Source organism: Dama dama, chromosome 27 (assembly GCF_033118175.1).
Source record: "Dama dama isolate Ldn47 chromosome 27, ASM3311817v1, whole genome shotgun sequence".
In the NCBI taxonomy this organism is placed as follows: domain Eukaryota; kingdom Metazoa; phylum Chordata; class Mammalia; order Artiodactyla; family Cervidae; genus Dama; species Dama dama.
The window spans coordinates 43972495-43986909 of record NC_083707.1 but is presented as its reverse complement, the minus strand read 5'-3'; the positions used below and the strand labels follow the sequence as shown (position 1 = coordinate 43986909).

Sequence of the window (14415 nt, the reverse complement as noted above, 5' to 3'; positions counted from 1 at the left end):
AGACAGGTCTGTAGTCTCAATCTACACGTGTGTGTGTGCAACTCTGGTATCAAGCCTTCCGAGCTGGGGCTGCCCTGCGTTAACAGCGGCAGAAGGAAAGCACTGCCCATCCACACCAGTGGGCTTTCAAACTGAAAACTGAGTTTCCCAAACCTAAGAGCTCTCTGGGCATCTTCCAATGAACTGATTCTTCAGTACAAATATTCACAAGGTACATAGAACCTGAGATTGAGTTGTAGTATCTTTTTTCACAGATGTTTGGCCAGACTGACAAGGTGACAAGCAAACAAGAGGCATGACTAAGGATCATTTCTAAGACCATGAACTTGTCAACAGAGTGTTTCCATATGGTATCCCTTCTGAACTCATTGTTGGCTACAGCAGGGTCTGCTGGGCTGTTGTGACTGATAAGAACTGAATCAGAGTGAGGGTAGTGCCCACATTTTTGGATTCCAAAAGAATACGCACACACATGATCTGCCATCATAGCCTCCTGTGACCTGAAAGTGACCACAGGCAGACCTAGGAGTCGAAGGTGACCTTCCAAGGCAAAGGTAACCTTCCCTGCTCCCTGAAGGCCAGCGTCCAGCACAGCCCCCCTCACTGCAAGCAGGTGGCATCCTTAGGTCTGACTATACAATCATATAATGGCGACAGGCCACAGAGTGACTACCCAGGTGTCCAGGCCCCAGGCATTGAGAACAGCACAGAACACCTTCCACTGTTTCCAGGACTCAGAATTCTACTCTTGGTGACAACAGCAGTAGATTAAAGCACAAGGAACAGCCTGATGGCCAGAACTCACAGTGACAAATGAAGCAGGTGAGGAAGGACCTGGGAAAAGGGTGGCACATTTTCTGAAAATGGCAGTAACCATTCTCAATGGTTTTATTTCCCTAGAAATTAGCAAAACTGGAAAAATGCCTGAAAAACATCCACACCAAACCCTGTACACACTCAGTCCTGTATTTCACCAAATTCACATCAACCTCTCTGTTTCTAAACCCACTTGCTTCCCAGCCCCCCTCTCACAGTCCCTCCTGTCAACCCCACCCCTCCAGACCTCCCCTCCCCCTGCTTCTCTGGCCACTCAGCCTGCTCCCCCTGGGGACACGTCTGCATCACCAATGCCACAGCAGACCGCGGCAAACGCCCTGGGGAGCCAGGTCCTCTGGCCACGGTGGAGTAAGCTGAGAGATGTTAGCAGTTTACAGAATTTACAGCGACAGGAATGAAATCAAGCCAGCACCACCACCCAGGCCCATGTGCACTGCGTCTCTCCTAGCTGTGTGCCTGTGAGAACTGTTCACTCAAGCTGTATCCACAAAGCGCCTCTCGGTGACCTAAAGATGCCCCCGTGGGTGCCGCAGGGAGCAGGGCCACCAGGACCCAGGCCCACAATGGCCTTGGTCCACCACGCGGGGCTCCAGGGAATCTGCATGTTGTGGAGAAGGGACAGGACAGCTCTGGATCTCACAGGCTGAAGATGTGTGTTTTCAGATACCCTTTACCCTGAGGAATCTGCTTTGTGTTTTACTCCTCCAGCCACATTGACAGAAAACTTTCCCATAAGTTGAACCTGACACTAAAACATCTGTATTAAAGATTAAAAAATCAAGTGCTCTTCCAAGTGATTGTCTTTACCATCCCAATGATCCAGATATGCTGGCAGCAGACCTGGTGGAACACAATGACTGCATTTCTTCCTTTTAAATCTCACAGCTTTTTTGGGCTGGATGGTGAGTGGAAAATCAAAACTGTCTTTTTTAAAGTTGTGGTAAGTTATATGTAACATTTACTATTTTAATCATTTGAAAGCATACGGTTCTGTGGCATTAAGTCCATCCATTTGCGTGCACTGACTGCCCCATCCATCTCCAGAATTTGTCTTCTTCCCAAACTGAGACACCACACTCACTAAACACCAACTCTGTATTCCTTCCACCGAAGCCCTGGTGACCAGCAGTCTACCCCCCGTCTCTATGAATCTGACTGTTCTAAGGACCTCATCCAAGTGGAATCATACAATACTGTCCTTATTTCACTGAGCATAATGACTTTATGACTTATCCATGGTACAGCCAATGTCAGCATTTCCTTCCTTTTTAAGGATGAGTAATAATCCATTGCAGGGACATACTGTATTTTGTTATTCATAGGTACCTTGGTTGTGTCCACCTTTTGACCATCATGAATAATGCTACTGTAAATGGGAGTGTACAAATCTCTCTCTGAATCTCTGCTTTTCATGGAGGAGAACTTTTGGGTCATGTGGTAACTCCATGTTTTATGTGGAGGGGCAGAGGGAACCACTACTGTTTCCCATAGCGGTGGTACCATTTCACATTCTCACCAACGAGCACAGGGTTCCAATTTCTTGCCAATCCTGATCTTCTAGTTTCTTGATAACCAGTCCAAGTGGGTGTGATGTGGCATCTCACTCTGGTTTTGGCCTGTGTATGGTTAGTGTGTTAAGTCAGGGTTCTCCAGAGAAACAGGAGACAGACTGATTATAGGCATTGGCCACATGTTCATGGAGGCAGAGAGGTCCCACATTTGCAATGTGTAAGATGGGAAACCAGAAAAGCCAGTGGTATAATTCAGTCCAAATAATGAAGGACTGACAACCGGGGGGGCCACTGGTATATGTCTTGGATTTCCAAGGCCCCCAAACCAGGAGCTCTGATGTCCAAGGGCAGGAGAAAATCAACATCCCAGCTCAAGAAGAGAGAGGAAGAAAGAACTTGCCTGTCCTCCACCTTTTTGTTTTACCCACGCCCTCAGGGGTTAGATGATGCTCACCCACACTGGTGAGGGCAGATTTTCTTCATTCCGTCCACTGAGTCAAATGGTTATCTCTTCTGGAATGACTCTGACAGACACACCCAAAAGTAATGTTTTATCCAGGCATTGCTTAGCTCAGTCAGTTCAGTTCAGTTCAGTAGCTCAATCATGTCCAACGCTTCATGACCCCATGAACCGCAGCACACCAGGCCTCCCTGTCCATCTCCAACTGCTGGAGTCCAACCAAACCCATGTCCACTGAGTCAGTGATGCCATCCGACCATCTCATCCTCTTGTTGTCCCCTTCTCCTCCTGCCCTCAATCTTTCCCAGCATCAGGGTCTTTTTAAATGAGTCAGCTTTTCGCATCAGGTGGCCAAAGTATTGGAATTTCAGCTTCAATATCAGTCCTTCCAATGAACACCCAGGACTGATCTCCTTTAGGATGGACTGGTTGGATCTCCTTGCAGTCCAAGGGACTCAAGAGTTTTCTCCAACACCACAGGTCAAAAGCATCAATTCTTCGGTGCTCAGCTTTCTTTATAGTTCAACTCTCACATCCATACATGACTACTAGAAAAACCATAGCCTTGACTAGACGGATCTTTGTTGGCAAAGTAATGCCTCTGCTTTTTAATATGCTGTCCAGGTTGGTCATAACTTTCCTTCCAAGGAGTAAGTGTCTTTTAATTTCATGGCTGCAATCATCATCTGCAGTGATTCTGGAGCCCAGAAAAATAAAGTCAGCCACTGTTTCCACTGTTTACCCATCTATTTGCCATGAAGTGATGGGAGCAGATGCCATGATCTTAGTTTTCTGAACGTTGAGCTTTAAGCCAACTTTTTCACTCTCCTCTTTCACTTTCATCAAGAGGCTCTTTAGTTCTTCTTCACTTTCTGCCATAAGGGTGGTGTCATCTGCATATCTGAGGTTATTGATATTTCTCCTGGCAATCGTAATTCCAGCTTGCGCTTCATCCAGCCCAGCGTTTCTCATGATGTACTCTGCATATAAGTTAAATAAACACGGTGACAGTATAGAGCCTTGACATACTCCTTTTCCTATTTGGAACCAGTCTGTTGTTCCATGTCCAGTTCTAACTGTTGCTTCCTGACCTGCATACAGATTTCTCAAGAGGCAGGTCAGGTGGTCTGATATTCCTATCTCTTGAAGAATTTTCCAGTTTATTGTGATCCACACAGTCAAAGGCTTTGGCATAGCCAATAAAGCAGAAATAGGTGTTTTTCTGGAACTCTCTTGCTTTTTTGATGATCCAGCAGATGTTGGCAATTTGATCGCTGGTTCTTCTGCCTTTTCTAAAACCAGCTTGAACATCTGGAAGTTCATGGTTCACATATTGCTGAAGCCTGGCTTCAAGAGTTTTGAGCATTACTTTACTAGCATGTGAGATGAGTGCAATTGTGTGGTAGTCTGAGCATCCTTTGGCATTGCCTTTCTTTGGGACTGGAATGAAGACTAACCTTTTCCAATCCTGTGGCCACTGCTGAGTTTTCCAAATTTGCTGATATATTGAGTGCAGCACTTCCACAGCAACATCTTTCAGGATTTGAAATAGCTCAACTGGAATTCCATCACCTCCACTAGCTTTGTTCGTAGTGATGCTTCCTAAGGCCCACTTGACTTCACATTTCAGGATGTCTGGCTCTAGGTGAGTGATCACACCATCGTGATTATCTGGGTCGTGAAGATCTTTTTTGTATAGTTCTGTGTATTCTTGCCACCTCTTCTTGATATCTTCTGCTTCTGTTAGGTCCATACCATTTTCTGTCCTTTATTGAGTCCATCTTTGCATGAAATGTTCCCTTGGTATGTCTAATATTCTTTTTGTTGTTTTCCTCTATCTCTTTGCATTGATCGCTGAGGAAGGCTTTCTTATCTCTCCTTGCTATTCTTTGGAACTCTGCATTCAAATGGGTATATCTTTCCTTTTCTCCTTAGCTCCATCAGGTTGACACATAAAATTAACCATCACATTTAGTGATCCTGAGTTCTTCTCATGTGCTTGTTGGCTATCTGTATTATCTTTCTTGGAGAAGTATCTATTCAGGTTCTTTGCCTATTTTAAATTTGCCTAAATTAAAATTATGTTGACTTACTTTGTTGTTATAAAAGTTCTTTATACTTTTTGAATATCGATACGTGATTTGCAAATATTTTCTCCCATTCTGTGAGTTGCCTTTCAATCTCTTGATAGTGTCCTGTGATAAGTTTAAGATTTTAATTTTTGAAGTCCAATTTACCAATTTTTTTCCTTCAGTTGCCTGTGCTTTTGGTGTCAGATCCAAGATACCATTGCCAAATACAATGTCATGAAGCTTTTCCCTATTGTTTTAAGAGTTTAATAGTTTTAACTTACACATTTAAGTTTTGATACATTTTGAATTAACTATTTGTATATGGTAGCAGATAAGGGTTCAATGTCATTATTTTGCAATGAACATCCAGTTTTCCCAACACCATTTTTTAAGAGTGTCCGTTCTCCTTGAATGGTCTTTGGAACCCTTGTTGGAAATCATCTGACCATACATGGTAGTTGCTAAGTCATGTCCAACGAATTTGCGACCCTATGGACTGTAGCCCACCAGGCTCCTCTGTCCATGGAATTTTCCAGGCAAGAATACTGGAGTGGGTTGCAATTTCCTTCTCCAGGGAATCTTCCAGACCCAGGAATCAAACCTGGGTCTCCTGCATTGCAGGCGGATTCCTGCATTGCCAGCGGAACCTTTTACCGACTGAGCTACAAGGGAAGCCCCTCTGACCATACATGGGGGAGTTTATTTCCGGGCTCTTTATTCTATCCTGTTGGTCTAAATGTCTGTCTTTATTGCTTTCTGGTAATTTTTGAAATCAAGAAGTATGCAATTTCCAACTTCGTTATTCTTTTTCAATAATATTTTGGCTATAGGCAAGGGTGGGAGTCCCTTGTGACAGCACATGAATTTCAGGATGGGCTTTTCTATTTCTGCAGAAAAACACCGCTGTGATTTTGACAGGGATCATACTGACTCTGTGGTTTGCTCTCAGTAGTAATGACGTCTTAACAGTATCAAGTCTTTCGGTCCATGAACCCAAGATACCTTTCCATTTACTTGAGAATAATTTTCTTTCAGCAACACTATATAGTTCTCAGTACAAACCCTTCATATTCTTGGTTAAGTTTACTCCTAAGTATTGTATTCTGTTTGATGCTATTATAAACTAAACTGTTTTCTTAATTTCTTTTTGAATTGTTCGTTGTTAGTGTAAACAAACACAACTGATTTTAGGGGGCTGATTTTGTGTCCTGCAACTTTGCTGAACTTATTAGTTCTAGTGGATTTTTTGTTTATTATTAATTGGAATGCTTAGGGATTTCTTAAACGTTTTCTTAAGCATTTCTTAAGCATGTAGATATCATGTCATCTACAAAGAGAGGTATGTTTACTTTTTCCTTTCTTACTGAGATACCTTTTATTTCTTTTCTTGCCTTGTTGCTCCAGCTAAAACTTAGTTGGATAGAAGTGGTAAAAGCACACATGCATCCTTTCCTTGTTCCAGATCTGAGAGGGAAGCTATCAGTCATTCACTGTTGTGTATTATGTTCACTGTGGGCTTTTCACAGATGACTTTATTATGCTGAGGTAGTTTCCTTGGATCTTAGTTTGCTGAATGTTTTCATTATGAAAGAGTGTTGAATTATGTTAGATTTTTTTTTTTGTATCAATGAGACAATCATGTAGTTTTTTTCCTTTCACTCTGTTAATGAGGTGAATTACATAGATTGATTTCATAATGTGGAACCCTCCATGCATTCCAGAAATAAACCCCACTCGGTCATGGTGATATAATCCTTTTATTATGCTGCTGAATTCTTGTTTGTTAGTGCTGTTGAGGATTTTTGCATCAATGTTTATTTGGGATGTTGGCCATTGGTTTCTTTTCCTGTTGTGTCTTTGTCTGGTTTTGGTACTGGGGCAATGTTGGCCTGTGAGTTCAGAAGTGTTCCATCCTTTTCAACTTTGGGGGAGGAATCTGAGGACTGGTGTCAATTCTTTGAATGTTTTGTAAAATTCACCAGCTAAGCCATTTAGTCTAGGAAATTTCTTTGTTGGGAGGTCTTTGATTATTGATTCAATCTCCTTACTAGTTATAGATCAATTCATATTATCTCTTTCTTCAGGACTCAGTCTTAGGAGGGAGTTTCTAGGAATATGTCCATTTCATATGGGTTATTATTTTTATTCAATATGTTGATATACAAGTGCTTAGAGTACTAATACTCTTTTTTTGTCTGTATCTCTTAGATTTTTTTGCACCCAAAGGACACCATCCTTATAACACTGAAAGAGAGCCATCTGTGCCCATGGCTCACTGGCTGGTGCTATGAGCTGTGGCTGAAGCCCACTTGCTGCCTTGGGGCCATGGGCACTATGACCACATGAGACCACCCCATGCGCCGAATGTTCTTGGTGTAGCTCTCAGTTAAACTCTCCTTCCAATACACAGAGGACCACAGGGATCATCAGATTTGGGCACTGGATACACCCAGTACAGTGATTTCCATACTGTGAGTTGCAGCCTCTTGAAGTGCTAAGTGGTATCAATTTAAGTGGCATGTCTTTCCTACACATTTGGTTAAAGTGGTCAGACAATCTAAAGGTCTCTGATCTGAGCCAATTCTCACTCATTTTGGATGGGAGGAAACTGAGGCCCAAGGAGGGTACATGACTTGCTGGAGGTGACACAGCCAGTTTGTATAAAGCAAGATCACTGCTGGATATTTCAGTTTCTACCCAAGGGTTCCTCACAGCGAATGAACATTATCATATGGCCTCAAATATTTGAAATTTTATTCTACTCCCTGTTCCAGGATGAAAAGCACAGCTAAAGCTGATGTTTGGGTATTTAGCAACACCTTTGCCATCTGATAAAGAAGGCTGAATGCCGAAGAATTGATGCTTTCGAGCTGTGGTGCTGGAGGACTCTTGAGAGGCCCTTGGACAGCAAGGAGATCAAACCAGTCAAACCTAAAGCAAATCAACCCTGAATATTCATTGGAAGGACTGATGCTGAAGCTGAAGCTCCAATACTTTGGCCATCTGATGCCAAGAGCTGACTCACTGAAAAAGACCCTGATGCTGGGAAAGACTGAGGGCAGGAGAAGAAGGACAACAGAGGATGAGATGGTTGGATGGCATCACCGACTCAATGGACATGAGTTTGAGCAAACTCAGGGAGATACTGATGGACAGAGAAGCATGGCGTGGCATTCATGGGGTCGCAAAGAGTCGGACACAACTTAGCGACCAAACAACAACAAAAGTCCATTTTCTCTTGTTTCTTCCCTTTTCCCAGACAGATTCCTCAGTCGTACTGACTTTTCCACCCAGGCGACACAAACAGCTTAGGCGCTGGTGACTGTCCTTTCCAGCACTTCCTCTTATTCACCTTGGGCATCCTATCCATCATCAGACTTCTCAAAGACTACTTCCCTCCCAACTTGATTCAATGTAGAGCATATCCCTTAAGGGAAAGACAAACAATGAAGGAAGTTCTCCTGGGAGGAAAACAAAGGGACTCCTTTATTATTCAGAACAATCAACAGCTAGAGGAAGCCTACAGGCCCAGAATCAAACCCAAGAGGAGGACTGTGAGGCCTCCTGGGCTGGGGGCAAGGCAGGTGAGAAGTCAGGCTTCTAGAAGAAGCAGCCTGGGAACCAGAGAGCTCAGGACCAAACACTGTGAGCCTCCTTTCAGGGTACGTGCCTTCCCATGGTGGAGCTGGTGGGGGAGGAGGAGAGCCATCCTAGCCACCTCCCTTAGATGCCCAGGTCAGCCACCCTAACAAGGGCCAATTAGAATCAAGATAATTCAGAGAACACTTTTCTTCCACAGAACAAACCACATCAATTTTTAAGGACTAAGTAAAAGCAAACTTTACCAGCAGATGAGCAGAACACATGAACATAGCCTTATCACAAGAGCCTTAACAACAGGGACCAGGCTTCTGTCCACCACCCCCTCCTGGGTCCTTCCTGGCCTTTCTCTGCAGCACCAGCCTGTAGCCTGAACAACATCAGGCTTACTAATGGTCACATCTGACTTTGCAGCAAAATCGTATCAGTAACTTGATCAACTGCATCTTGAGATGGATTTTGGCTGGTACCAAAAATCAAGTCCATCCTCAGAGAACAAATAAGAAAATTCCAAACTCACATAAACCAGGCTCTATAGGGATTCCCTGATGGAGCAGTGGATAATAATCTGCCTGCCAAAGCAGGGGACATGGGTTCGATCCCTGGTTCAGGAAGATTCCACATGCCATGAAGCAACTAAGCCCGTGTGCCACAACTACTCAGCTCCTCTAGAGCCCACAAGCTGCAACCACTGAAGCTGGAGCAACTAAAGCCAGTGTTTCACAACAGGAGAAGCCACTGCAATGAGATGAGAAACCCATGCACCACAACTAGAGAAAGCCCACTGCACAGCAACAAAGATCCAGTGTTGCAGCCAAAAATAACTAAATTTAAAAAAAAAAAAAAAAAGGTTCTAAATACTAAGAGCAGACTCCCTCAGAAAGAACACATGGCTTTTTATCACAAACCCACTTACTGCTGCTACCACTACTGAAGCATTTCCTTTTCTTGTAACTTAACTGCAGCCAATTGATTGATAGCTCTTTTTCATTTTCATCCAGAAATGGCTGCTTCCACCAAATTTAGTGCTGGTCCCTCCTACTGCCCTGCCCCCCTGAAATGGCGTTTCAGGGACACTGTGGTGATGCAGGCTCACTAGCCTTGCCAAAACAGCCTCCATCTGTCCCTCTCTTGGCAAAGAAGTATGTCCTTCCACAGGTTGTGGGGGCAGCAAGGGGCCACATGAGGAAAGGGCTATGACTGCACAAAGCAAAGCCTCCAAAACTGAGCAAGCTGGGCCCAAAAGGGCCACTGATCCAACCCACCTTTTCCCAGAGGGCTCTCTGTGAGAACCCGGGCTGTCACAGCTACTGAGGGCCCAGCTTGCCTTTCCCTTCTGGATAAAGGGAAAGTCCATTAGTGCAGAAAAGGAGTCAAGTTTCCTCAACCACATCAGAACATCTACATGTTCAGCCTCTCCTCAAAAACAAAACCTGACTATTGGGCTTCACTGTTCCACCTTGACTATCAACTCTTCCCCCAAGAAATACGTAAAAATAACATTAACCAACAGTGTTAAACCAAACTTCCTAGAAGCTGATAAATTAGATGCCCAGCCCTTCTCACACCACTTTAAAATAAACACACTCTTTACTAACATGGTTGTGGAGACCTCACACGGTTCCAGAACAAATGGGCCAAAAGGCCCACAGAAGTGCAGGAGTCCCGGCAACGCGCTGGCTCAGAGCCCTGGATGCTCACGTACGGGAAGGCCGGCAGGGGGCGCACCACACCCACCAGCTGCCAACAGCAGGCACGGGGGGTTCTGGGATGCAGACAGCAGACACTGCACCTCCGAACCCTGGCCACCTCCAAAGCAGCACAAACCACATGAGGCCACGGGGAGCCCGGCCCCTCTAGGCCCCTTGTGGGGAGCCTGGCTGGATGTTGGGGCACTCAGAAGGGCAGCTTGAAGCTGCCTCACCCCACACCCTCCTACAGTTCTCAGCCTCCTGCTGTGCACCCCTCCCCACACACAAATGGCCTCTGGAGAGCCCCAGCCTCCCCCAAGACAGAAAATACCACCAAGAATAGCCACAGCACTGCTGATGAGGGGATGCTGGGGTTCGCTGTGACGTTTCTTCGACTGGTGGGTACCAGGCCCACGTCCACTCAATGACCTAGGGAACGAAGGCAGGCAGAGCCCACACCAAGACCCTCTGATGAGGCAAGCTCCCTGTGGACACTCCTAGCTTGGGGAACTGCAGGCAAAGGCTCTCGTCACTGCTGTCGTCCCCAAAGCAGTCATGAGACCCACGTGTATTAGCAGCATCAGTGGGACTACCAAAGGGCCCCTAGGCAGGATGGGGTGGGGTGGAGGGGGTGCGCTCAGGCCTAGAGCATCACTACAGCAGCGTCCCCGCACCGTGACAGCCACAGATCGTCCCCGGTGGGACCCTGACTGTGAGCGGGTCACACTGTTCTCCCAGAGCCACGTGAAGGGAGGTGGCACCTCTCAGGAGCCCTAAGGGAAGAGGCGGTAAATTAGGGGAAAGAAGTGCTGCCAGGAGGGGGACACGTTCCTAGGCAGCGACCCCTAGCACTCCAGGATCCCATCTGTGTCCATGTCCTGACTAGACATGAAATGGAGCTCTGGCCTGAGCTGAATGGTTTCTGGTCACTGTGTAAATGTGCATCATGAGTTTGTGAAACCTCTGGGAGTGGTATTCACACCTCCCTGGTTTTATAGAAGAAAAATCCAAGCCCTGGGACGCTCCTGCCCAGCACGGGGATTCAGGGAGGAAATACGGCAGGAAGGGGAGGCGGAGGACGAGGGAAAGCGGGGGAGAAGCCTCCCTCAGGGCTGACCTGCAGGCCCCTGTCCCTGTGGGTCTGGAGGCACCCACACTGTCCCTGTGGGTCTGGGGGCAAAACACCCAGCAGTCCCACTCTTTCCCAGGCTCTGGCTGCCAGGGACACAGGACACTGGAGAAACCTCAGCTCCACTCACAGGGACAACAGACTTGAAGCCCACACAACCCGCCGGCCCTCATGCCCTGGCGGCTGGTACCCTCACAGCCCTGCCCTGCTAAGCCGCCGGCTCACAGTGCAGGCAGGGATGCGGGATGCATCGCTGACCATTGCGCCCTGAACTGGGCATTCCTTGCAGTGGATTTATGAGCTGAGCCCAGTGCCAGTGCTCCCAGCCCCAGTCTCACCCCTGGGGAGACCCAGCCCCAGCCCATACTTACCAGCTGCGGCCTGTCCTCCTGCCTCTGGCCCTGCCCCGGGCGGTGGATGAAAGACCGGGTGGATGCTCTGTAGTGGTTCAGCAGGCAGAAGACAACCACGACCATCACTGTGACCACCACCACCACCACGACCACCTGGGCGAACTCCAGCTCCGCTGTGACGAAGAGGAGAGCCGTCAGCCGGGCATGGTGCCACCCCCTCCCAGACCCTCCAGGGACAGAAACTTCCCTGGGCCTGCTGCCTGAGGGTATCGCCATGTGGCTAACAGGTGAAGGAAGAAAGCCCCAGCTGCTTAGACAGGTTCTATCCTGAGACGGACCCATGTCACACGGGACAGGCAGCCACCACTCGGGGAACTTCCAGGGCAGGCGGCTCCTGGGTTCCATCTCCAGGGACATGAGAGGCTCAGGGCCCAGTCCCTGCCAGACCCCCCTGCCCCTAGAGGTTGAAACTATGATTCCCAAAGCATCTCCCCAAGGCCGCACAGCACCCTGGAGGGAAGAGGCACCACCCAGGGAAAGGACGGGACATGTCTCCACTGGGTTCCCACTGCGCTGTTACAGAAAGCACACACTCCCCACACGTGCATTCACCAGCAGTGGGGGTGGGGGTGTGGGTGCCAGTGCTTCTGTGGGAAGCAGAGCCCAGGACCAGCCCTACGTCATCCTGTGGAGTTAGAAGGAGGGTCTTCCTGAACCCATGAGTCCCATCCTGTGGCACCATCCTCCACCCCACCCTTGGCCCCCACTTCACACCTGAGGGACAGAGACTGACAAATGGGCCTGCCAGGCCAGGCAAGGGATGGGGCAGCGGCAGGGTCCAGGCGGGTGGGCTGGACGCAACCCTGGCCCATGACTGGGCTCCCTACAGTAGCTGTCCACTCGGCTCTGCTGTGCTCTGGACACCCAAGGCCTCATGGCTGGTGGGCAGGGGCTTGTCTGCACTTGTACGTCCTTGGGGAGAAAGCCCCCAGAAGCTACAAAGCACTATCAGAATCATCATGGCAGCAACTCCGGGAAACTGAAATCACTGCCTGTCCGAGGGCAAGGGCTGGGACTCTGCAGTTGGGCTGCAGACACCCGCGTGACCTTGTCTATCCTCACACGCTGTGGGCGTGACACACTTGTGAGGCAGAAAATACTTCTTTACAACGCTCTGCCTGCACACAACTGTCAGTGTCTAGGACCCCAAACCCCATCCCCGAGGACACAGATGAGGCTGCGTGAGCAATGAGGAGCCCACCTCCATCATTTTGTGTTCCTGACGGCAGGCAAAGTGGTGGACGGAGGACAGACTCTGGAGCCCAAGCTGGATTCTGGGGCACCCACGGCACAGGTGCCCACCTGGAGGATCGCTCCTGCAGGAGGGGGTGAGGCCCACCCTGGCCACCAAGCCCAAGGTGGGCATCTTAGGAGGGGACCACAGTTCCAGGGACAAGCAGACAGAAAGCACGGAATCAAGGGCAGCCAATGCGGCACCGAGACTGAACCTAAGAAAATGCCTTGTTTTATCGACTTTTATTTCTATTTTGTGAATGAACAGCAGAGTATTCAAAACTTGCCTTTCAGAATTGACAAATGTTTTCTCTTCTCAAGAAAACTGTACTGCTTTTTGGATGACTTCAGTGAGGGGCCTTACACGTCTCTAAACGCATTAAGGCTTCACTTGGAAGCTGTCAGCCCATGTCATCTTGTTCTGAATATGGAAGGCTATGCAGATGACCATTTGCAGCAAATCAATCAAATTACATTGTCATACTTTTATGGACATTTGGGGATATGCATTGGTTTCATCTGAAATGTATTTTTATTATAAAAAAATAATGAAGACTCCTTTAAAATTTAAAGAACATATATGGAAATAGTGTATAATATACAAGTTCCCCTACACAAGCTGGCAGCTCTCACTGTGATGCCCACATCATCCAGGGCACAATTCAGCCATTGTGTGTATCTGTCTTTCACCTCTTGAATAAGGGCTTTCTACTTTTCAAATGAATGGAATCGCTGTACAAATATATTGTTCTTTTTTTCCACTCAATACATCACAAACATCTTTAAACAAGACCTCATTCCCCAGTTCCTAACACAAAACACTGGACCTTGCATTCTCTAGGCAAGGTCTTTACTTGGTTGGATTTCTTTTTTCTACCATGATCAAAAAGATTTTGTGTGACCCACACTTGTGAGCACCCCTAAGCAGAGATTCCACACCCTGAAACGACCTGTACACTTGCTCTTGTCAGGGAGGGAGAGGGAAGGGAATCTCCTGCCTCGTGGCCCCAGATGCTGGGCCCTTTCCATTTGTACTAATTTGGGGAGGGGGGCAAAAACATGTATCTTCTTGTCATTTGTATTTCCCTAGTTACTAGTGATTGTGATCTTTCCCTATGATTAGTGGTAATTTGTATTTTTCTTCATATTAGTTCATATGTTCAAGTAGGTTCATATGTACATATGTTCATAAGTTCATATGTACAAGTAAAGTTCACTGTAGCTTTCTCATGTGTAAGCAGTCTTTACATATTATGGCTACACATCTTATCTGCTACACCTGTTACAAATATTTTCTCCTGGTCTGTCACTTCTAGAAACTTTTCCGTGGATTTATAGATAATATAAATTTTTATGCCATCAAATATTGTTATAATCTTTTTCCTTTATGACTTTAAAGCTTCTCATTGATTAGAAAGGTCTTCTCTCCAATACTCTAAAAATATTTTTCTTCTAAGATTTTTATGGCT

The 14415-nt window shown here is 46.9% G+C and overlaps 1 protein-coding gene across 1 annotated transcript in view; it reads right to left on the bottom strand.

Moving 5' to 3' along the window:
* LDLRAD4 (low density lipoprotein receptor class A domain containing 4) overlaps nt 1-14415 on the bottom strand; it is a 161798-nt gene that overhangs the window by 7823 nt on the left and 139560 nt on the right. The window contains 1 exon segment of the mRNA XM_061131255.1: nt 11672-11826. Within this exon segment, the coding sequence (XP_060987238.1) occupies nt 11672-11826 (155 nt within the window).